At 69.0% G+C, this 24,037-nt stretch overlaps 2 protein-coding genes across 2 annotated transcripts; both read left to right on the top strand.

The window, feature by feature from the left end:
* Positions 1 to 4,871: 4,871 nt before the first annotated feature.
* On the top strand, positions 4,872 to 11,657 carry GLI4 (GLI family zinc finger 4; the record flags this gene model as incomplete). Its single annotated transcript, XM_081111080.1, has 7 exons — positions 4,872 to 5,578; positions 5,918 to 5,972; positions 7,367 to 7,531; positions 7,602 to 7,756; positions 8,688 to 8,842; positions 9,937 to 10,038; positions 10,673 to 11,657. The coding sequence occupies 7 exons, from the start codon at positions 4,872 to 4,874 to the stop codon at positions 11,560 to 11,562; spliced, it is 2,229 nt and encodes a 742-aa protein (XP_080967206.1). The 3' UTR covers positions 11,563 to 11,657.
* A 2,563-nt stretch (positions 11,658 to 14,220) lies between these two features.
* Positions 14,221 to 16,262, top strand: ZNF696 (zinc finger protein 696). The gene is made up of 2 exons (XM_081111709.1): positions 14,221 to 14,470; positions 15,096 to 16,262. The coding sequence occupies exons 1-2, from the start codon at positions 14,455 to 14,457 to the stop codon at positions 16,124 to 16,126; spliced, it is 1,047 nt and encodes a 348-aa protein (XP_080967835.1). The 5' UTR covers positions 14,221 to 14,454; the 3' UTR covers positions 16,127 to 16,262.
* Positions 16,263 to 24,037: the final 7,775 nt, after the last annotated feature.

The following is a 24,037-nucleotide window of genomic DNA, read 5'->3' as shown; positions in this document are numbered from 1 at the left end:
CTCCTGCACGCCCCCCACTGGGGATCGAGCCGGCAACCCGGGCCTGTGCCCTGACCGGGACTCGAACCCTGACCTCCTGGTTCACAGGTCGACGCTCAACCCCTGAGCCAGGCCTGCCGGGTGTGCTTGGCCTTCTTGACGGCACCAAACGCGGCTTTCTCCAGCCCTGGGTTGTGGGGGAGGAGGCCTGACCTGGGTCTCAGTTTCCCCATCAGAGCAGTTATGCAACAAGCGTAGAGGACCCCCAAACCCCCACCAGCTCAGCATCCCTGGGTTGGGAAGCCCAGAGTCCTCATGCCCCCTCGCTGGAAGGTGGCGGGCCCCTTCCCCTCCCCGCTCCTGCCGCAGGAGTGAGGGCTGGAGCTCAGCATCCACCTTGTGCCATGAGGCAGCTCTGACACTGACAGGGCCGCATGGAGGGAGCCCCATCGCTGACCACCGGGAGCTGGTGTACCAGCCCGGAGGGGGGGAGACTGGGTGCAGAAGCCAGTTATCTTGGGCTTCTCTCTCCCTTGCATGGTCACACTCGCACACACCCCCATAGGTGTGCACACACTTGTGGACTCTCACAGCCCCTGTTCAGGTGCAGCAGACGGGCTCGGCAGGGGTCACACTCCCTGGCTCAGATGTTAGGCCGCGCCCTCCAGCGCACACGCCAGGCGACCCTCTCCCCTCCCAGGCGGCTTCCCTGCCACCCGCCAGCACATGGACGGGGAGGGAGTCCCTTAGGATCAAAAACCTCATGAGCCCTGGCCGGTTTGGCTCAGCCGATAGAGCGTCGGCCTGCGGACAGAGGGGTCCTGGGTTCGAGTTTGGCACCTTCCGAAGCCGCCCCTCAGCTGGCCTGAAGGCGCTTGGCCCGGGGGGGGCTGATGCTGGAAGCTTCCGGAGCCGCGTGGCCATGGGTCAGGGCTCTGCCCGCAACTCCGATGCTGTTGGAGCTTCTCATTTTCCCTCAGTGACTCAGGGACCCAGGGGCCCTCGCGGCAATAAAGGGGCCTGTAGGGGCCCCGGACGGAGATGCGGACCGGCCTCATTTCCTGGCTGTGACCCTGGGGCTGGCGCCCGTGGGGCGTCCATTCTGTCCCTCTTCTCGGCACTGGGTCAGCCCGCTCGCCCTGCTCCCTTCAGCGATCCCTCCACTCGCCCCTACTGAGGAGGGCAGTGCCCGCTATCGACAGATCCTTTGGGCTGAAGCGCCCCTTCCCTGCCTCACTGCCCCCCCAAACCAGCCCCTGGAGCCACGGCAGGGTCCTGAGTCCCCCACCCAGCCCTGGCCTGGGAGCCAGCTCCGGGGGACACTGTGTTCCCTTCTTATCTGGGCCCGCACGCCCTGCAGATCCTCCTTAGAGACCCCTCCCATCCTCCCCAAAGACTCTGGGTCCCCTTCCTCCCCCCACTCCGATCCGTTTTGTCCTGTGGGGCACCTGCCATTTTCGCTGACCCACCCCACCCAGTCTTGGCTTCGGCCAGCACAGGACGCAGGTGGCCGCAGCGCATTTCCTGTCCTTGTTCTCGACCTTGAGAAGGGGGTGAGCAGGAGGCAGGGTCACCCAAAGCGGGACCTTCCCGAGGACGGAGACTGCCATCACTGCCCCCCCTCACCCCGCCAACCCCACCCCCGCGATCCGACAGCGGGGTCTGCAGGGACAGGACAGGTCGGCGCCCCACGGCCAGCAGGACTCCCCAGAGCAGAGGGGTGACCGCAGGCCTGTGCACATGGCAGGACCCCCGACTCAGGGCGGGTCCCACCGGGGGCGGCTCAGCACCCAGCTGACGCCGGGAGGCGCCGCCCGGAGGAGCGCGCCCCTGGACCAGGGCTGGGTCCCCGGCCTCGGAGAATGGGGGGTGGGGAGAGGCGGGCGGGGGCGGGGAAATGGGGAGAGGGTTGGATCAACGTGAGAAAAGGCTTCACGCGTGGTCCCCCCTCTTAATCACCGCCCATTCTTCCTGCCCGAGATGAGCGGGGTGCAGGGGCGAGTGATGGAGTGCGCGAGGGAATGAGGGGACACAGTGAAGGAGGGGGCGGGGGTGAGCGCGGGCGCTGCAGGGGTGCAAGCGCGGGGGGGGAGGGTGCTCGGGGGCGAGTGAGGGGCCAGCGGCCCCGACGGCAGTGGGAGGAGCCGGCGGGGGGGCGGTGTCCTCCGCGACGCACCACAGAGAGGCCGGGAGCCTCCCTCCTAGAGCGGCACCGGAAGGGGCGGGCCCGGCGGCGGGCGCTTCCGGCGGCGGCGGGGCTGGGCTGCCCGAGGGCTGGCTCTGGGCCGTGGGTCTGCGGCCGGGCTCGGCGAGGGGGCCCGCCTTCCCCGCCCCGCCTTCAGCCCGGGGCTCCCGGGTCCCTCCGAGGGGCTGTGGGCCCCGGACACGGGCCTCCCCGCCTGGGCTCCCGGCGCCGCGGGCGGAGGGCGACGCTGCGCGAGGACCAGCTCCGCGCGGATCCCTCCCGCGTCGGCCTCGGCACGGCCGCTGCAGCCGGGGCCCCGGGCGGGGCCCGTTCGCCCCGGGACCTCACAGCCGCTGGGACCCTGTCTCTCGCTGAGACCCCGGCCCCTGCAGCGGGGGCGGGGCTCCGAGGGGCGCGGTCCCGGGAGCAGCACGGCGACCCCGAAGCTGCACAGCGGGTGCCCGCGCCTCGCCCAACCGTCCCCCGGCGAACCCGTCTGCAGCCTGATCGTCTCCGCTTGGTGCGCCGCGCGTGGAGGAGCCGGGAGGAAGCCCATCTCTGCGTGGGGCGCCTGCCAGCCGGAGCCCGGAGCCGGGCGGGCGGTGTCCTGAGCACCGAGCAGCGCCCGCTCTAGACCGGGAACTCGGGGCTCGGGGAGGAGAAGGACACGACCCTGCCCGCCCCCCGCGCCCCACAGGGACACGGCCGCCTCAGTGTGCAGAGCGGCCAGAATCCCGCGGGGAGAGCCACGCTTGCAACGCACAGGAGCCCCGCGCAGGCCTCCGGCAGCAGGTGTGGGGGCTCCGGACCCGGAAGGACCGAGGGGCATGGACGGGAGCCGAGGTGAGTTTGCACCCGCCCTGGAGGCCGCCCAGGCCGATGGCGCTTTCCTGTTGGGTCTTGGTTTTCACCAAATCGAGGCCCCAGCCTTGAGCTGCAGCTGGTGGAGTGGGGCTGAGCTCCTCCTCCCTGCCCAGCGGAGACGCCCCCTTCTCTCTGCTCGCTCCCCGGAGCCCAGACCAGCGCCCTCCACCCCCAGCGCTGGCTCCCCCCTGGGCCCCCTGAGCGACCGGCCGGAGTTGGAGGCAGGTGTATCCACACTTCTCCTCTGGAAGAAGCCAGATGCTCAGGCCCGTGCCACGCTGGGAAAGCCATGTGGTCCCTGTACGCCCTGTGTCCGCGCTAGCGAAGGGGGAGGTCCAGGCATCCGCTTTTGACCTAACAGAGAATTCAAAGTACTTACACCTTCGAACATTTGCAACTTGGAATATTGTCTCCTAGACCACCGTTTGGGGTGAGACCGCTGCCAGGGTGATGGGCCCCTCGCAGGCAGGGTGACCCCACAGCCACCAGGCGCCCGCGGCGATGGATTGAGGACCGGAGCCAGAGGACAGTGCTGCCCCCAGGTCTTGGGTAGTTAACTCTCAGGAGCTCACGGAGCTGGGGTGTGTGAAGGCCCGATGCTGGGATCCGTCGGTGGGCACAGCGGGGCGATCGGGACAGACAGATGAGGGAGCTTTTTTCTTTTTTACGTTTTTTTTTTTAAGTTTTATTTTCAGAGAGGAAGGGAGAGGAAGAGAGATAGAAACATCAATGATGAGAGAGAATCATTGATCAGCTGCCTCCTGCATGCCCCCTACTGGGGATTGAACCTACAATCCAGGCATGTGCCCCCAGCTGGGAATGGAACCCAGACCTCCTGGTTCATAGTTCGATGCTCAACCACTGACCCACCAGGAGGGGGGTTGGGGGGGGGGGGGGACAACAAGCTCCTGGCCTGTCACTGGGACAGCCGGGTCCTGTTTGAACGTGTGGAACTGGGATGCTCTTAGATGGAATTAGGGAGCAGCAGTACTGGGTTTTCAGACGATGCAAGTGAGACCCTGGGCTGGCCTCCAGGGGTGAGTTAGCTCAGGTGACGTGCTGCCAGGAAGAGGAGCTGTGCAGGGAGCAGCGAGTGGGTGCAGGGACGCCTCTCTGAGAAGGGCCCTCCAGCCCACCAGTGCCCGCTCTCAGGGCCTGTTTCCGGAAGCTGCCAGGCACCGGGACAGGAAGGACTGGGCATGTTTGGGGACCTAAAGGAGGCTGGATGGATGGAGGGAGTGAGGGGTCGGCCATGAGGTGGGCCAGGGCCAGAGCGGGCAGGAGTGGGGTGTGAGTGAGGGAAGCCCGGGGGGTTGGGCGCTGGCTGCTGTGTGGCATGGATCTCGAGGGAGGGGAGGGCTGGGGCAGGCCTGGGGCAGGGGCAGCCACCAGGGAGGCCACCCTAGGTCCACGCAGCTGAGAATCCAGGCTGAGGGGGTGGGCGGTGCCTTCCGGGAGGGGCTTCTGGCTCCTTCCCCCTGTGGCTCCAAAGGCACGTCCTCTGGTCCTGAATACAGGAAGCGGAGAGGACCCAGGAACTCCAGCGTGGGGTCCGCAGAGTAGGCGTGGCCCATGGTGCCCGGCTGGGCCCCTGACAGGTGTGGGACCCGCCTCCTGCAGAAGGTTCCTTGGTTAGCAGCTGAGCAGACGCCCTGCCGTCTAGAGCGATGAGGGAACCGGCCAGGGTGAGTGCAGGGCTCTGGGTCCAGCGTCTGGTCGTGTCCCCTTGAGATGCTGTTAGGTGGTCAGGTGGCTGTTAGGTGGCTGTGCATGAGCAGGGGCGGGAAGGGGCGTCCCCAGGGCCCTCGCCCTCAGCCCTGGGTGCGGGGAGAGCTGCGTCTTCATGGTGCCCAGCCCCGGCGGTGCCCGTCCTTGTTGCAGGACTGCGGCTGGAGCTCTCATTGCCCGTCGGGAAGAGGGCAGCGTGTGCCTAAGGCAGGGCCCGCGGAGGAAGGTTCCAGAGAAAGGCCTTGGTGAGCTGGAGGGCTGCGCCCGCCTCACCGGCGCTTCCGCGGTCCCTCCGCCCCGGGAGCAAGAGATGGAGAAGCCCGTGGGCGGGACGAGGAAGACCCGGAGCGGGGCGCCGCCAAGGACGAGCCGGCGTCCGCGGGGCGGGGCCCCCCAGGAGAGCCGATCTGAGAAGCACAGGCGGGAGCCCGGCCGGAGCCCCGAGGACGAGGCCCGCATCTTTGACGCCTTCGATGCTTCCTTTAAAGATGACGTCGCGGGGGTTCCCATGTTCGTCCCTTTTCAGAGGAAGAAGCCCTGCGAGTGCGGCCAGTGCGGGAAGGCCTTCAACTGCGGCTCGAATCTCCTAAAACATCAGAAAACTCACACTGGAGAGAAGCCCTGCGAGTGCAAGGAGTGCGGGAAAACCTTCGCCTACAGCTCCTGCCTCATCCGCCACCGGAAGCGGCACCCCAGGAAGAAGCACTGGGCGGAGCTGTCCGCTCAGCACCTCCCGCCGCCGCCCCGCTGTGGTGTCCACTCTGGCTGTGGCCGCGCACCTGCTCCTTCGAGGTCGTTGGTCTGCAGGCTCTTGGCCGGTGGGTCCTGAGCCCGTGCCCACGCAGCCGCAGGAGGCCGGTGGGCCCGAGCCTGAGAGCAGTGCCTCGGTTGGCTGCGGTGACCGTCCTCTGGCTACCAGCCCTTACACTCAGCCCCTGTCCCCGGGAACTGGCCCCCCTGTGTGTCCTCCCGGCCGGCCATCGTCCCAGATAAGCTTCCCGGCTTACCCAGACGGGCCACGTGGGGCACAGCTCCTCGGGCCTGAGTTGCCACATGGGTGCTTCCTGCCGGGCTCCGGGCTGGGGTCCCGGATGCGGACGGCATCTGTGGTCCAGCTGCACCTGCCACACGGGCCCCAGCCACCTGCTGGGTGAACTGCAGGGTGGCCTTTGACCAGGGTCCCATCGGGATCCAGGTTGGCCAGGGGGCGGGGCTGGTGCGGCTGCCCAAACTCCCCTGCGGACCCTGCGGACCTGGTTTCCGAGGCCTGAAGTCACTGTCCCTCCGGGCAAGCACCCAGGGTGCCTCAGCTCCAGTGCAGGCCTGGGTCTTGGCACTGGGGGTGCCTGTGTGGGTTCCACGCGCGCCTCCACGCGTGCCCGGTGTCCCTGCAGCCTTACCCACACGCCATCCTGGTTCTCTGTTCCCTGTGTCTGTGCCTCTTGGTGTCCGTTTCCTCGTCGGCTTGCGCACTCGGTGCATTGGCCTCTCCTTCCGTCCCCTGGGGAGAGGTCTGTGCCCATGGACCCAGGGCTCAGTGGCCATGGCCGTCAGCGCTCACACACTGGTGGCCTTGGGCTGTGGTGGTGCGGACACCAGTCTGGTGCTTCCCACTGTTGACTTAGTAACTCGTCAGAGTGGTCCCTTCACACCCTCAGAGGGCGTTCTCTGCTTCCCATGGTCGCCTGGCCTAGCGCCCACCTGGTCTCCCAGCAGACGGTGCCACACTGGCTCCTGGTTACTCCACTGACCTGCACTCGGCCCGATGCCTCCTGTCCTGGGCTGTTGGCGCCTGTTTTCTCCCGAAATAAACATCTGTCTTGACCCCTTCCCTGTGTCTGTTGACCTCAGCAGCTTGGGGGTGTAGCTGGGATTTCCCAGGGAGGCGCCACTGCCTCCCCCAGAGAAGCTGGCCTGGGCCAGCACGGCCAGAGGCCCATCTGGTTGCTGCCTTCTGTGGGTGTCTTGGGGGGCAGCCTCACGTTAACCAAACCCCTAAGAGAGCACATAAATCGGAACAGGAATTTGCTAACTGTGGAGTGACCCCTGCAGTGACAAGATACCGAGTTCCTCTGCAGGCACCACCTTTGTGGCCCTCCCACCTGGGAAACGTGCAGTCATCACCCATGGGGGTGTCTGGGAGGCACCAGGCCAGCCTCCCAGGACCTGGGGCTCCCTGCTTCAGGTCACACCCTTCCTCACTCTGCCTGCCTGAGAGCAGGAGAGGCGAGTCTGCCTCCCAGAAGGGATCGGACAATGTCTAGGAATGTTTGCTGTTGTCACACTGAAGGGTGGGGGCAGGGAAGCTGCTGGGATCCCACAGGGCAACCCCGGAGGAGGTCAGGGGAGCTGTCGGCAGAAACCTGAGCGCTTGTTTGATGAGATGTCATTCAGGCGGAGAAGCCTGGCAGAGTCCAAGGACAGGGCGACCCCGAACATGGGGCGGGGGGAGGGGGGAACCCTGCGATTGGCTAAGTCTCCGCAAGGAGTAACCAGAACCCCCAGGTCCTGTCCCCCCCAGGGCGACAGGGTGGCCGGGCAAGGAGAGGAGGGATAGGCAGAGAAGGGAAACTGGTGAGGGTCAGGCCCGCCGCCCTTGTCCACTCTCAGGAACAACACAGTCCGAAACAAGTCACGTGTGAGCTTCCATCACAAGCCTTGGGGCCATGGGGCCACCGAGGCGGCAGTCCTCCAGGCGCCCAGAGCGGCCGGAAGTGCGGGGGGGCGGGATCACTTCCGGTCTGCTCTGGCGCGGCGGCCGCCTCCGGCTGGAAGGTGAGTGGGCACCTGAGGGGAGCGGGGACCGGTGGACGCGGACGCCAACGCCGCGTGACCTTGACCCCAGCCTCGGGGGGCGCGGCTGGTCGCCCCAGAGCGGAGAGGAGGCCTCCGCCGGGTGGCGGCGCACTGGCCCCTGGCGACCGCCGTGTCTGTCTGCGGGCGCCGCCCCACGCGCCCGGACCCCGAAGGACGGGAACCGTCAGGCCCACTTTGCAGACGGTAAACTGAGGCTGAGAAGTCCCCGGTCCGAGGTCCGCGGCCAGCGAGTGCGAGGACCTGACCCGGCTGGGCAGGCTGCTCTGCAGGCAACGCCCCCCAGTCCCCCCAGCACAGGCTCCGCGCTGGGAAGAGGGGGCGCAGGAAGGTGGCTCCTGGGCCGGCGGCGGGGACCCTGCGCTCACTGCCCGTGTCCCCGCGCGTCCCGCGTGGCAGCCAGGCGTGGGCTGAGCCTGCTCCTCCCCAGAGGAGCCGCAGGACCTACGGGCACTTCAGGGACCCGGGGGTTGAGGACCTGCACCCCGATCTCGTGGCTGCAGCCCCCCTTGTGTCCACCCACCTGGCTGCCCGCGACCCTCCCCGTGGTCAGGGATGAGGCTGCCGGAGGCTGACCCCGAAGGTGGGGCCTCCCGCCTTCCGCCTCCCGGGGCCGCCGCTGGCGGAGCGCGCAGACTGCCCTCCCGTCCGCCTCCCGTGAGGACCCCCCTCCATCGCCGGGCCTTGCTCGCCAGGTGACACACAGTGTCTGTGGCCCGCGAAGAGGCCGAGCGCCCGGGCAGGGCGGGCAGGACCGCCTGCAGCCTCCGGGCCCGCGGTCGGAGGGGGCTTTGGGGGGAAAGTCTCAGATGCCGCCTAGAGCGTTCAGGCTCCAGGAGACAGGCTGTTTGCCCCCCTCCCCTCCCCAGCGCCCCCGAGGCGGTGCGGGAGGCTTCTCTGCTGGGGGGGGGACCCCCGGCCGTTTTGGGGACAGCTTTTCGGTTCGGCGTCTGCAGGTCGGCTGTGCTGAGGACGTGGGGCAGCCAGGCCCCACGCACTGGCTCTGGCCGCCCGGTCTCCCTCCCAGCTCCCCTGTGGCCGATGGGCGGCTGGTGTCCCCCCCGCCCCCCCAGTGCATCCCCGCGCCCCTCACCCTGCCATGCTCTTCATTCCCCAGGTCCAGGCGTCACACCTCCATCTGCCGGGACATGGCAGCCCCGGGGGACAGGCAGGACCCCCCTCGAATCCCGCCCCCTGTCACTCTCAGGCCACCGGGGACGCCTGGAACCCACCACCAGGAGGCGCCGCCTCACTTCCACAGCCACCAGCACGGTACTCCCCCGGCACTGCCACCCTGACCCTGCGGGCACTGCCACCCCGCGGGCACTGCCACCCCGCGGGCGCTGCCACCCTGACCCTGCGGGCGCTGCCACCCTGACCCTGCGGGCACTGCCACCCCGCGGGCACTGCCACCCGCGGGCACTGCGACCCTGACCCTGCGGGCGCTGCCACCCTGACCCTGCGGGCACTGCCACCCCGCAGGCACTGCCACCCCGCGGGCGCTGCCACCCTGACCCTGCGGGCGCTGCCACCCTGACCCTGCGGGCACTGCCACCCTGACCCTGCGGGCACAGCGACCCCGCGGGCGGGACCCAGGCAGCCTTCTGTGTGCGGGGCTCCTGCACCCTCAGGCAGCGTTGGTTGGGGGGGGGGGGGCCCACGTCGTGAGCAGTGGTTCCTGGGGACAGTGTCCTGGGACTGTTTCTTTGGGGAGGGGTGTCAGGGGCAAAAAGAACAGCAACCTCAATGCCTGGGTCTCAGATGGAAGCGAGTCACCGCATCTCCCTCCCCAGCCTTTGAAAATGGTGTCCAGAATTCTGGCCGCTGGTGTGGGCGGGGCCCAGGGGCCTAGCCCCGCCCCCCGCCCCCCCCCGCCCCCCCGCAGGGTCTGAGTTGTCCGGGTGTGGAGGTCGGGTGTGGAGGTCGCCGGGAAGGACGTCCAAGCCCCGTGCACATGGTGCCCTGGGCCCGGCTCCTGCTCAGAGGCCCGCCCACGCCCCACGTCCCCAGGAGGCCTGGCCTCGCCCAGGACACAGATAAGCTGAGGTCCGGGGAGCAGCGGCTGTGCTGAGCGCCAGGCTCCGGGCGGGTCAGAAGCCCGGGGCAGGCCTCTCGGGGCACGAACACAGGAGGAAGGTTGGGGCCTGAGGGCACCCAGGGTCAATGCAGGACGGGAACCTGAGTTCCCAGCAACACCCTGGGCTGGGCTGGCAGGAGCCTCCGGGCCCCCCACGCCCTGGGCAGGTCCTGGAGGGGTGCTGTGTGTTGGGGGTCATGACCTAGGAGCCGGTGGCATCCTGTAGGCTGCTGAGAGAGCCCTGGACTGCAGAGGCGGGGAGATGAGCCCAGCCCCCCTGTCCCCCCAGAGCCTGAGGTGCTCTCGCAGCCCCCGTGGGAGAAGGATCTGGTGGACCTGCATGTCCAAGACGTGGAGGAGGTCCAGGTGGGCAGGGACGCCTGCTGGCCAGGTGAGTGAGCGGAAGCTGCCCGCCAGCCGCGTGCAGGCTCCGCAGGCTCCGCAGCCTCAGCTCCAGGCACCCCCGCTGCCCCCCTCCCCCCCGCCGTCCCTCTCCCCAGGCTTCCCAGCCCGGAGTCAGCCCGAGCCCGAGCCACCTGCCTGTGGGACTGGGGCTCCTCAGCACCACCGCCCCAGGCTGGCAACTAGGGAGGCCCTGGCCCCCTCTCCCCGCCTTGTCCCCAGAATCAAGCCGGTTCCCAGCCCTTCTCCCCGCACCTGGCTGGGCTGCGCCGATCTGGGCCCTCAGCTCCCAGTCCCCGCACCTCTGCCCCTGAGAAGCCACCCCCGGCGCCCCGCCCCGCCCCCTCCCAGGTCCTGCTGGTGTCAGGGCTGAGGTCCGGTTCGGGAAGGAGAGCGGTGAGGGGGAGGGGCTGGGCCCTGGAGGAGCCGTGGCGCCGGCTCAGACTCAGGACAGGCACTTCCTTCCGTGGAGGGGGCGCCGCGTCCTCCTCCCGCGGGTCCGGGCAGCGCCCTCGGGAGCAGCGCCCCTGTCAGCTGGGTCCCCCAGCCGCAAAGTCGGCCCAGGGGGGTGGGCTGGTGGGTGCGTGGACGGGCGCCATCCACCCCTCGGGTCCTCATTTCAGATTCGGAGTCGGAGCCGGAGCAGGCGCTAAGGTCTCCCCTGCGGACGGGGTCTCCCCTGCCGGACCCTGCAGACGGGGCGGACCAGGGCGGGGCGCTGAGGGCCCTGTTGAGGGGCCTCCCCCGCAGACCCGCGGGTGCGGACAGCTTTGCGCAGGCGCCGGGCCTGGAGCAGCCGGCGGGCCAGCCGCCCGGGCCCAGGTCCTGCCCCCAGAAGAGGGGCACCGGCCGCAGGACGCTCGTGCCGCCGGGCGCCGTGGGCACCGAGGGTGGCCCGGAGCTGGGGGACTCGGGCCGCGGGGGGCGGCACCGGTGCGAGGCCTGCGGCAAGAGCTTCAGGTACCAGTCGCTGCTGCTGAAGCACCAGCGCATCCACACGGGCGAGCGGCCCTACGCCTGCCCCGAGTGCGGCAAGCGCTTCCGCGGCTGGTCCGGCTTCATCCAGCACCGCCGCCTGCACACGGGCGAGCGGCCCTACGAGTGCGGCCAGTGCGGCCGCGCCTTCAGCCACAGCTCGCACTTCACGCAGCACCTGCGCGTGCACAACGGCGAGAAGCCCTACGAGTGCGGCGAGTGCGGCCAGGCCTTCAGCCAGAGCTCCAACCTGGCGCGGCACCGGCGGCTGCACACGGGCGAGCGGCCCTACGCCTGCGGCCAGTGCGGCAAGGCCTTCGTCTGGAGCTCCGTGCTGGTCGAGCACCAGCGCATCCACACGGGCGAGAAGCCCTACGAGTGCGGCGCCTGCGGCAAGGCCTTCCGCGGCCGCTCGCACTTCTTCCGGCACCTGCGGACGCACACGGGCGAGCGGCCCTTCGCCTGCGGCGCCTGCGGCAAGGCCTTCGGCCAGAGCTCGCAGCTCATCCAGCACCAGCGCGTGCACTCGCGCGAGTAGCGCCCGGCTGGGCCTCGAGCGGGAGGGGGCAGGGGCTGCAGCCTTCGCCCCCGTCCCAGCTGGCACCGCACGGAGCGCCCCGAATAAATGCCTTTTCATTGGGAAATCAGAGCTGCTCCTGGGCGAGGCCGTGGGGCTGCTTCCTGTGCCCAAAGGGCCTGTCTCGGGAGGAGTGACTGGGGCCCTAACAGTGCGGTTAGTCTCCTGGGCTCCGGGGGTCTGAGCTCACCCGGGACCAAGGCCTGGAGGGGTCATGACTTACCCGGAGCCACCCCAGCGGTGGTCAGGCACCTCAGGGCGTGTTCGCAGGTGCAGACACCGCGGGATGCGGGGAGGGCGGCCGGGAAGCTCCCCCACCCCCATCCTGGGTGACGCAGTCCCCTTCCCCCCAGGAAGGGGCCCAGGTGCTCCCTGTGAGCAGGGGTCGCTATGTCCGCCTTGTAGCCACGAGCCTTCCAGTTCTGGGTGGGATGGTGTGTCCACAGCACGCGCCCACTCCTGCCCTGCCGCTTCCCCCTGGAGAGGGCGGCACCCCCACCCCCACCCCCACCCGTGGCGTTCAGGAGGGCCTGGCTCTCCCACAACTGCAACTCCCAGCGGAGCCTCCTGCTGGGACCCAGTCCATGGGGCCCCTCCCCAGGCCGCACGGGGCATCGTGTGCTTTGGGCTTCCCCACCTGCACCCCGTGAGGCCGCCCAGGGGAGAGGCCTGGAGGCCAGGCTCTCTGACATCAGCTTCAGGGACCAGAGCACCCCCTCACCTCCGCGCGGATGCTGGGCCCTCAGCGCCCCGCCCTGGTCCGTCCTGTCTGTAGGACCTGGAGTTCAGCCCCTTTGGCCTGGAGAGGGGACTGTGACTGCCCGCCTTCCCCCCACTCCCTCGCCCAGTGCAGCCTGGCCTCCCCACGGGCAGCGGTGGTCAGTGTGTGACGGGGGGCGGGGGGGTCACCCTGCAGCCTCAGCACCCGGGCCGGGCTCCATGTCCGCACCACGGCCGGTCTGGCGGCCCTTCTCTCCCGCTCACACCAGTCAGCCAGGGGACCCCCAAGTGAGCGGGGCAGGAGGCCCCCAGCACATCCGACAGCGCCAGGCGCACGTCCGGCCGCCCTGAGGCTCTCCCGGCCGGATCCGTCCCGAGCCGCTGCCTGGCTGGTTCTCCATCGGCTCCTGCGGCAGGCTGAGCCCAGCAGGGCGCCTTCCCGGTTGCTGGGCGGGAGAAGAGCCGGCCTGGCCGGGTGTGGAGGACGCAGCCGGGAAGCGGGCGGACGCCGAGTGCGGGTTGAGTGCCTGTGGGCCGGGCCACTGGGGAGACCACAGGTCCCCACGGGGGGGTGCGGGGGAACCAATTTCTGCTCTTAGATCGCCCTTGTTAAATGTCTGCATGTTTTGTGTGACTTGTTACAAACAAGAAGGTGCGGTGGGTGTGGAGGAGTCTGCCCTCCTCTCCGGGGTCCCCCCTCCACTAGCGCCGCGTCCTTCATGTGCTCACTGCGCCGTCGGCTCCTCTTTCACCCCCGGCCCTGGCCGGACGGGGAGCCCAGGAGGGAGGCGGAGGGCTGCCTCGGGAAGGGCTGGGTGCGGAGGCCCGCGGTGGCGGGAGGGCCGGCGGGGTTGCTATGAAGGTGGTTGGGCAACAGCTACGGAGGGGCCTTGCACTCAAGCTAGGGAACCGCCTTTAAGACTCAAAGGGAGGCCGGCGGGCCGTGTGGCTCAGTCTGAGCACCGACCCATGAACCAAGAGGTCGCTGGTTCCATTCCCGGTCAGAGCACATGCCCGGGTTGCCTTTCCCCAGTAGGGGGCCTGCAGGAGGTAGCCAATCAATGGTACTTCTGTCTCTCTAGCCTCCCTTCGTCTCTCTCTAAAATCAATAAGAACATTTTTTTAAAAAACTGAAAGGGAGGCCAGCCCAGCAGCCTCCCAGATAACTGAGCGCAGACTTCTCTGGCGGCCAGGAGCGTCGCCGGAAGTTCCCGCGCCACGGCCTCTACGGCAGCTAAATGCACAGTTCTCCGTAAGCCTAGAGCGTCGACGGAAGTGTCGCGCTGCCGCCTCCAGGGCAGCCGAGCGCGGCCTCTGGCGGCCTAGAACGTCCCCGGAAGTGTCTGGGCTTCAGCTTCCAGGGCAGCTGAGCGCAGTCATCTGGCGGCCTAGAGAGTCGCCGCAAGTACCAGCGCCGTAGCCTCCAGAGCCGGGGAAAGCACAATTCTTTGGCGTCCTAGAGCGTTGCCGGAAGTGCTCGCGCCGCGGACTCCATGGCAGCTGAGTTTTTTTGTTTTTGTTTTTTTTCCTTCCCGCGGCCTAGAGCGTCGCAGGAAGTGCCTGCGTGCGGCCTCCCGGGCAGCCGAGTGCACAGTCCTCCCGCAGCCTAGAGAGTTGCCAAAGAGTCTGCATCGCGGGTGAAGGGGCTGAGGCGCTTCGGGCTGGCAGCGGGGACTGCAGGTGAGTGGCGACGGGCGGGGACGGGGACGGCTGACGCGAGGCCGGGGCGCAGGACCGCGTGTCCGTCCTGGGTTCTCGCGGGGAAAGAGCCGCACGTCCGCTGCGAAGAGGGGAAGCGGGAGGCGGCGCTGCGGCCGCGGCCCCCGGAGTGACGGCCGCCAGAGGTCGCTGCGCCCCGGGGCTCCGCGGTGCCTTCCGTTCTTCCTGTGAAATGGCTGCAGCGCGAGGTCCGTGCTGACGCTGGAGGCGCCGTTCCCTCTGGATGGACCAGGGCTCCGGTGCCGGGAGTGGCGGTGGCCTCGAGGCCTTGGCGGGTCGGCGAGTGGCGGGGACCGGGGGCCCCTCGCTCCGCCGTCACTTTCTCCCCTTCCTCGGCCCGAGCAGGTGTCCCCGTTCCCGGGTGTCTGCGGGCGGGGAGCCGGGCCTGGGCTCCAGGACGCGGGAGGCCGCCTGATGGACACGCGCGCAGGTGAGGGGCAGCCGGCCCGGAGGAGTGGGGGGCTTGCCTGGACGGGGGGGCATCTCAGGAGCCAGGGCCCCCGAGCCCGACCGCGGGGCCTGGGTAACTAGCCATGGGCACCTCGTTAACTAGCCACGGGGCCTCACTAACTAGCCACGGGCACCGCATTGACTGGCCCTGGGGACTGTGGCCGGACAGCGGCTCCCTAGCCCCGCAGGCTGCTGCTCGCTGGTGCTGGTGCTGACGCGGGAGCAGGCCAGGGCGGTGAGGGGCGGTGCTCTCTCCGAGTCCCGGGTCACAGTGATGAGTGGGACCAGCACAGGGGCTGTCAGGCCGGGTCCCGCGCCTCCCAGCACCTCTGCCCGGCGTGTCCGGCCGATGGCGAAGCGGGCACAGCGGCGCCGGGCCTGTCCCCTCGGCTCCTGGAGTCACGGGGAAGGAGCCCGACTCGCACCCCCAGTCCCTCCTCCATCCCTGGGAACCAGACGGGAGGGGGAGCTGGCGGGAGCCACGCAGGGCGGCGGCGGGGACCCTCTGACTGTCCTGTTGCTCCTGGCGTTGCCGGAGCTCGGAGGTAAGTAGTTAACTGGCTGTTTCTCAGTCTGAAGTGGTGCCTCCTGCCCCTCTCTTCCAGCTCCCCCCCCACCGGCGTCAGGTGGTGGCCAGGCTGCTGAGCAGGCAGCTTCGGGAGAAGGGGAGCACCGCGGAGAGAGGGCGCCCGGCCTGTGCCTGGGGCCTCCCCGGGCCTGGGACCTCCCGGGCCGCTGTGGGGATGCGGACACTGGAGAGGGGCCCAGGGAGGCCCCGCGGGGACCAGCTGTTTCTGAGAAAACTGGAGGGCAGGGCGGCCAGGAGGACGGTGTGTCCGGGTCAGGTGGTGCCCTGAACTCGGGCTCGGGGACCAGGCGGCCTTACCCCTGCAGCGCCTGTGAGCGGAGCTTCCGGTGCTACTCAGACGCTGCCAAACACCAGAGCATCCACTGCGGGGAGAAGCCCTACGCGTGTGGCGACTGCGGGAAGGCCTTCATCCACAGCTCGCACGTGGTCCGGCACCAGCGGGTCCACAGCGGGGAGCGGCCCTATGTGTGCCAGGAGTGCGGCAAGGCCTTCAGCCAGAGCTTCAACCTCATCCGGCACCAGCGAGTTCACACCGGAGAGAGGCCCTACCAGTGCGCGGAGTGCGGCCGGACCTTCAGCCAGAGGTCGGACGCCGAGAAGCACCGGAGAGTCCACACGGGGGAGCGGCTGTACGAGTGCGGGGCCTGCGGGAAGGCCTTCGTCCACGGTTCCAACGCCGCCCGGCACCGGCGGACTCACCACGGGGAGAGCCCCTACGCCTGCAGGGAGTGCGGCCAGGCCTTCAGCCAGAGCTCCAACCTCATCCAGCACCAGCGCGTGCACACGGGCGAGAAGCCCTTCGCCTGCCAGGAGTGCGGGCGCGCCTTCAGCCGCAGCGCCTTCCTCCGCGAGCACCGGCGCATCCACACCGGGGAGAAGCCCTACGCCTGCGGCGAGTGCGGCCGCGCCTTCCGGGCCCTGTCGGGCTTCTTCCGGCACCAGCGGGTGCACACGGGCGAGAAGCCGTTCTGTTGCGCAGAGTGCGGGCGCGCCTTCCGCCTGAGCTTCCATCTCCTCCAGCACCAGCGGGTCCACAGCCGGGAGTGACGGCCACGTGGGCGGGACCGGGAGTGACGGGCGCCGCTCCCCCAGGGCAGACGGGGACTTGTCTTCGCAGCCCAGGTGCCGCCTGAGGGGACTTTCACGCAGTGAAGCTGATCGGCTCTGTGACCGCCCATACCCGCCCCCCGCAGCCGTGAGCTCCCCGCGGTCACGTGTCCCTGCTGGTTCTGGGATTTACACTCAGCCCGGCGGCGCTTGTGCTATTTAAGTATGTATGACGTCAGAGAGGAAGGGAGAGGGCGGGACATCAAGATGAGAGGGAATCAGGGATTGGCTGCCTCCTGATCGCCCCGCACGGGGTGCAGCCCACAACCCGGGCCTGTGCCCCGAGCGGGAATCGCACCCGGACCTCCTGGCGCACAGGTCGGGGCTCTGCTTGTTTTGAGTTGGTCCGTGGGCGCAGCGTCTGCACTCGGGACTGGACTGGTCAGAGGTGGGAGGACGCGCAGGCGCCGTAACGCCCAGAAGGTCCCAGAAGGTCCCCGAAGGTCGGCAGCGCCGCCGGCAGCCAGGAGCACAGGTCGCGGGGCTGGGCCCCCGGAGGAGCCGGAGCGGCAGAGGGACGCGCGGAGCGAAGACGGGGCGCCCCGCTAGACAGGCGCTCACGGGCTGCAGGGCGTGGCTGGGCCTCCGTGGCCGTGGCCCGGTCCCGCCGAGCCCCGGCGGCCTATCTGGGGTCCTGCTCGCGGTCTCTCTCCAGGAGGCCCCTCAGCCAAGGCCGTCGAGTGGGCGAGGGCAGGGAGGGGCGCCCACTGTGCCCGGGGAGAGGCTGCGGAGACGCGACCGGCTTTGTTGATCGTCACCCGAGGATGCGTCACGCGTGGCAGAGAGCGGGAAGGGAGGAGGGGCGAGCCCAGGACCCGGGTGTGTGCCCCGACCGGGGATGGACCCAAGACCCTTTGATTCGAGGGCCGACGCTCCAACCACTGACCACAGGCCAGCGCATGAGCAGTTTTCATGTTTTGTTATTTTATGGGCTTGAGAGAAACATCGATTTGCTGTTCTACTTATTTCCTTGGTTGGCTCTGGCGTGTGCCGAGCGGACCGGACCGAACCTGCAGCTTGGTGTGCGGGGCGGCGCCCTGTGACCGGTGGTAACGCCCCCGTCCTCCCGGAGCCGCCGCTGCCCCTCCCGCCCAGGCCCCCGGTCCGTGGCCGCGCGCTCGGCTTTCGCGGTCAGACCCATGAACTGGAAGGAGACACTGTCCCCAGCAGGACTGTCGGGCGCCTCCCCCGGCCCCGCAGCTCCAGGGCCCCGGCCACAGAGGGGACGGTCCCGGGCCTCCCGTGGCCCCACCTGCGTGTCGTAGCCATCGGGCGTTGCCGCCCAGCCGGGCTTTTCCCGGGGACCGTCCACCTCCGGCTCCGTGCCGGCCCCATCCCGGGAGGGCCTCGCCGGCACTCAGGGTGCCCCTCCCGCCCCAGGAACACGAGGAGGGACGCCTGGCTGTGGGCACTGAGCCTCCCCGGGAACCGGCTCGGGCAGCCTCCCCTCTGCTCCGGGAGGCGCAGTGTCCGAGGGGCTCCCGCCCAGCGTGGGGACGGGGCAGGCGGCTCACAGGCCTGGGCACAGTCAGCCCCTTCCCTGCGTTGCCTGACCCGCCCCCTGGGCGTCCTCCACAGGCCAAGCCCTCAGCGGGCTCTACAGGCGCAGCCCGCCCTCCGCAGACCCTGAGCGGCAGCTGGAGGCACCTGCTGGGGGGACGGGGACCTTCAGTGTGACAGCCAGCGCCTCGCCCGGCCACCGTGGACCTCTGAACCGGGAGGTCCCGGTTCCATTCCCGTCAGGGCACAGGCCTGGGTTGTGGGCTCCATCCCCAATGGGGGGCGCGCAGGAGGCAGCCGATCAGTGATTCTCTCATCGTGGATGTTTCTCCCTCTCCCTTCCTCTCTGAAACCAATAAAAACATGTTTAAGGAAAACACACGACATTTCACCCTAGAAATTCCCGTTTTGCTTGAACAGTGAGCCGCAGTCAGGGCGGCGAGGCAGGGCAAGCCCACTCAGCACTCAGTCCTCGCAGCTGTCGAGCCCAGCGAACTCCTCCCTCTGCCTCTTGCCCTCCGAGTCCCCGACGCCTGCGGGGAGCCGGGACGGGCAGTGCACGGGCGGGGAGGGCTGCGCCCCAGGCAGCGGCTCTGAGTGGGAGGCCCAGGAGGCACACGGGTCCGTGGGCCCCGCCACAGGAAGGACCCGGCTGACCACAGCACGGACGGAGCTGGGTCACACGGACGACGCTGGTCCGGGTCCAGGTAGTTGGGCCTGGAGGTGCCCAGGGCCACTCTCTTGCTCTCCACCCGGGCGGTGGCCTGGGTGCTCAGCGCCCGCTTCTGCAGGGAGATGGGGACAGGGTGTGGGTCCCCACGCACGGCCGGCTCCCACAGGGCGTCTCCCGAGAGCGGGGAAGGCCTCGCAGGCCGGAGCCCGGGCAGGGGGCCCTCTGGACACTCACCTTTCGGACCTGCTGTCCCCCCTGGACTCGGGGTCCACCCTCCCCTCCTCAGCTCCTCCTGGGCCTCCGCCACCTGCTGCTGCTCTGCCTGGATCTGCAGAGGCAGAGGGGCCTGTCGGGCGACGCCTGTCCCCACGGCTCCGCCCAGGACCTCCCTCCACAGGCCACTGAGCTCAGTGCCCTGGGGAGGCCGAGGCCCCCAATGTACCAGCTGCTCACAGCCTCCGTCCCGGACCAGAGCCCTGTCTGCACCCACAGCCCCCCCCCCCCACCCGGCCCCGCCCTGGCCCTGGTGCTGGTTCCCAGGGGCGCCCAGAGGCCAGAGCTGCATCCAGCCCACCTTTGCCTGGAGGCTCCGCATGGGCCTCTTGAAGGTCGTGGGGGTCGCTGGGTGGTTGCAGAGAACGGCCAGGGCCCGGCTGCAGGACGAGGCCTGAGATGTGGGAGTGGCCACAGCCCACACGGGTGACCGCCCCTCCCGCCAGCACCTCCCGGGCAGCCTGGCGCTCGGGAGACCAGGGCCACAGAAGACCACCACCCCCAGGCTCAGACGCCTGGGGCCTCTGGGGCCTCCGCCCAGGCCCAAAGGGGTGGGCTGGGCAGCGGGCAGGTAGAGACGGGGCAGGGGCCTGAGGGGCTGGGCAGAGCGGCCCCGAGGGCAGGCCCACAGATGCCAGGGTCCTGAGGGCACCCCTGACCCTACTTGGCCCCGAGCTGGACAGCCCCTCAGGCCAGGCGCTGCCCTCCCCCCTGGCACGGCCCACGGTGCCCCAACGCCACGGCGGTCACCTCGGGTCAGGGCCACAGTTGCTGCTGAGGGTGGCGCTGGCCCTGTGGGTGGGACGCCTTGGGTCAGGCCGCCCATCAGCTCCTGCAGGTGCCTGTTCAGGCTGCTGGTCTTGGGGCGGGGGGGGGGGGGGGCAGGTCTAGAATCATTCCCTCCGGATGTTCCCTAAAACCTCCCCAGCCTCCCGCCCTGAGCGTCCAGGCAGGCGGGGCGGGATTTAGCCACGCCAGTCACATGAGTCACGGCTGGTTTTTGGTTTTCGTGGCACCAAGTTTTTCAAGAGCAAAGCCTGCCAGCTTTCCCCTCAGGTCTTTGTTCTTGGGCACAAAGGAGGCCATTTACACCGTCACCCAGGCCGAGGCCGCACGGAGGCCAGCTCTGTGCGCCTGATGCCTTTTCAACGATTTTTGGTTCTGTTCCTTGAAAAAGAGGAGGTTGCCTTGATCATTAGGTTTATGAAGGTTCCGGACAAGATCACTTGTTTAAAACAAAACAAAACCACAGAGGGAGGGGGCGGGGGGCGGGGGGCGGGGAACAGTCCTCAGACACTGGCCTCCCATCGCGGGCGGCCGCTCGTCACCTGCGACCCTGCAGTCCCGCGGGCTCTCGCCTCCGCACAGGCCGGCAGGTCCCGATTCCACCGCGAAGGCCAGACCCCGAAAGACGGAGGGTCGGCCAGGAGCCATGCCGGCCGGGCTCCGTTGCCTTTTGGAGGTGAGGGGCTCACTGGTTAGGGCGCAGGGAGGCCGAGGGCGCTCCGGGCCTCTGTCCAGGGGGGATGGCAGCCGGGTGGCGGCAGCGGATGGAGGGGCAGGAACAGAGCCTGGCCAGGTGGGCGGGGCTGCCCTCTGACCCTGAACCCTTCCCCGGACAGGAAACCGCCTGCGGGTCCGTCGGGGACACGGGCTGTTCCATTCCTGCCCTGACTTCACAGCGTGGTGGTGCGTGCGTCCCGGCCTTTGTGTGAGGTTATTAAAGACGCACTTTCCTGCCTCTGAACAAATGGGGGGGGGGGGCTGCGAGGGTGAGCGATGGCCGCAGCCTGTCAGGTGGCGGCACCTCATCCACAACGGCGCCCGGATTCACGGCCGAGGAGGCCGAACCCATTTATTCAGAGCAGCACGGGGACAGCCGCCCAGGGGGACGCCGCGGCAGCATCCATCACACGCTTCTCGGAAAGCCCACGTCAGCACAGCGACAGCGGCATTACCGCCGTCACCGAGATTAAAGATTAGTCACACGTGGAAGACGGAGCGGCCGCCCCCGAGTGAGGCCCCTCTCGCCCGGGGAGTAAACGCTGCACGTCTCCTGATGAGCTTTTCGGGGCGCTATCCCCGTGGCCCCCCCGCGGGCGAGGCCGCTATCCCCGTGGCCCCCCCGCGGGAGAGAGCCCTGCTGCCTGGACTGGCTGGGCAGGTGTCAGAGCCATCCTGTCAATCACATCCACCGGCCGCGGGGGCCAGCAGTGTCGCAGCGTCACCCCTCACATCGATGAGACTCAGAGCCGCCTTCCTGGCTCGGGCCACAGTGAGGAGCCCCCGGAACAGAGCCTCCCCTTGGACGTGCCACAGGCCACCATGCGGGATGCTCACCCCAGGCCCCTCTCCCCCTGCAAACCCTGCTCAAACCCAGCCCCCGGCCTTCTGAGCAGCCACACACCCCTGCCCAGCAGGAAGCCCCACCCCAAGCCTTGGTCCCTCCTCCTCCCTGCTCCTGGGCCTCTAACCTCCCTCCTGGGCCTCTGGCCTCCCTCCTGGGCCTCTGGCCTCCCTCCTGGGCCTCTAACCTCCCTCCTGGGCCTCTGGCCTCCCTCCTGGGCCTCTCTCAGTGGGGGCCTCCCTCCTGGGCCTCTAATGTCCCTCCTGGGCCTCTAATGTCCCTCCTGGGCCTCTGGCCTCCCTCCTGGGCCTCTCTCAGTGGGGGCCTCCCTCCTGGGTTGCCAACACCCAGGAGGAATCCACAGGAGCGTGTGCACCCTCCCATACCATGTGCCCACCGTGTCCCACTCCTCGGCCTTCTGTTCCTGCGGCCAGACTGGAGCTGTTAAAGGCCAGCGACCCACCCCACCCCTGGCCTTTCTCTGGCCCCACAACCAGGTGTTCCCTAGAGCAGAGCTCCCAGATGTGGGCGGCCTCACCTGTGATCCTGAAGCAGCCCTTTGTCCGCACTCCCCACCCCCAGCCAGGCTCTGTCTGTAGCCTCACCCCAGCTCGGCCCCTGCTCCCTGGGAGCCCTGCCTCCCCAGCCCCTTGGGGTGCACAGAGGGTGGGAGGCCCGTGGTCAGACCAGTCGCAGCGCCTCAGGGTCTGGGAGGGTGCGGGGGGGGGGGGGGGGGAGGGGCAGGGGCTGCCCGGTCGATGGAGCGCTGAGCACACAGGCTCCCCCAACCCCTCCTGCAGGTCCCCGGGCAGGGCGCCCGGACGGTTAAGGCAGTCTCTTCACTTGCAAGTAGCTTTTAATTTTTAATTTTTATTTTTGGTTAATCCTCACCCGAAGGTATTTTTCCATTGACTTTGGAAGGGAGAGGGAGAGACAGAGAGAAACATCCATGTGAGAGGAACATCGATTGGTTGTCTCCAGCACACGCCCCAACCAGGGCCGGGGATCTGCAACCGAGGTGCGTGCCCTCGACCGGAATCGAACCCAGGACCCTTCAGTCCACAGGCGGACGCTCTAACCACTGAGCCACACCAGCGGGGCCATTTCCGAGTAGGTTTTGTGTTGTGCCCACGGCAAGCCCGGCTCCGGTGGCACCCCCCCACCAACTTGCCCTCAAATAGGAAGGAGTCTGCGCTCTGTTCTCTGGCCGAGGCCGCGCCGGACCTGGGATTGATGGCCCGTCTCCGGCAGCGGGCCCATCTGTTTCCCAAGGTGGTTTCCAGGTGACGGTGGCTTCCTCACCGACACAAAATTGTTGACTGTTTCCAAACAATTCGTGGGTCCGTCCTGCTGACCCCCCGCCCTGCTGACGCGCGGCGACGACCACCATCGGTTAAGGCTCCCGGCGCCCATCGGTCACCGCCCGGCTGGCCTGCGCTCCCCTGGTGCAGGGCCTTCCAGAGCCCCGGATCCCTGTGGCCCTCGCGTGAGCACAGTGCGGGGTGAGAGTCTGGCTCCCCGTCTGCACCTCGTTTTGAAAAACGTGAGCGGGAGCAGTGGGCACCGAGGCCCCTGGGATGGCGCCCACCGCTGCCCGGCCGGGCGGACATTGGGCTCCAAGTACCAGGAGCCCAGCCCCAAGGTCTGCGCGAAGGGAGGTTTGCTCTCTCGCCAGTCAAAGGAGGAGCAGGGCCAGGCCTCTCTGCCCTCGGCAGGCGCCCCCCTCACCCTCACCCCCACCCCCACCCCCACCCCCTAGTCACAGGCAAGACGGCAGCCCAGGCCTCGGGGTCTCACCCGCCACGGCAGCGTGTGGGGCTGGGGGGCTGGTCTCCCCTGTGGGGCTCCCCCAGGAGCCCCCTGGACTCCCCTCCTGGCCACTGGCCTAAGCCGCATCCCAGCACCCCCCTCGCCCCCTAGACTCATACTGCAATTGTGCGGCGGCGCCGGGCCACCTGGACACGTTACTGTGGCGATGAGAACCGCGCAGCCGGCAGTACCCTAGGGCTCCTCTTCCCTCCCGCACAGCCGCTCCCGTCCCCTATGTGTCGTGGCCAGGCAGGCAGAGGCGCCGCGCTCGGGATCCAGCGCTGGGGAGGGAGGCAGATCGGGTGTGCAGGGCCCGGCGGGGGCGGGGGGGCGGGGCGCCGGGCTGGAGTGCAGAGGGAACCTGATAGACTGAGGATTAGCTTCTGCGCCGGCTCCGGTGCTCCTGCCCCTACAAAGGGTGTGCTCCGCGGTGAGGCTCCAGCGCCACCGGAACTCGGGGGAGTTAGGAGGGACCCGGTGGAGGCACAGTGATGGGGCAGCCCGCAGGGGCGCAGGTTCTGGGGAGTTCCATCCTGGAAATGGGCCAGTCCGGCTATCAGCTCGGAAGTAGGCTGTGGACTTGTAATGGTTCTGGAGCAGGTTCCGGAGGCAGGTTCTGGGGGGCGTTCGGGGCGCAGGACGCCGGACCTGCAGACACCCGCCCCGGAGCGGGGAGGAGCATTGTTTACGACCTCGCTCCAGCGCTCGCACCGTTACACACGCCACGTGCACATTTGTGGACAAGCCCCTCGGAGGGTCCCTGTGGCCGGCGGGCGGCATGAACCCGCGCGGGGCCAACGTGGGGGCTGCAGGGGAAGGGAGCGGCCGGGACGGGAGCGGTTAGCGAGTTCCACGTTCCGCGTTATTTTTTCCTTTTCCCCTAACTTCTCGGCGCACTCCGCGGCCGCTCGCGCACGCGCACTGCGCGCCCCGCGGCCCAGCCGGGTGTCGGGCCCGGCGGTTGCCAGGGGCGACCGCATTCCCCCAGGACTCCGCGGGTGGGTGGGCGGGGCCTGGGCGCCCGGAGCCATCTCCTTCGCTCTCTGGTTGGTCGAGGCTGCTGTCCGTCGGAACCGCCGCCGTCGCCGATTGGGCAGCGGAAAGTTTCGCACGCTCGGCGCGGGCCGCCACACCCCTCCCGACCGCCGGGCCCGCCACCCGGGGAGACGACAGTGCGGGACCCGACGCGGCGCCCGGGAGGGACCTACGCGGGCCTCGGCTTCCAGGCGGCGCGGACCGAGCGGCGGGC

This window comes from Myotis nattereri (assembly GCF_964212035.1).
Source record: "Myotis nattereri genome assembly, chromosome: 17".
Lineage (NCBI taxonomy): Eukaryota > Metazoa > Chordata > Mammalia > Chiroptera > Vespertilionidae > Myotis > Myotis nattereri.
The sequence above is the reverse complement of the archived record's forward strand: the minus strand, read 5'-3'. Positions and strand labels throughout refer to the sequence as shown.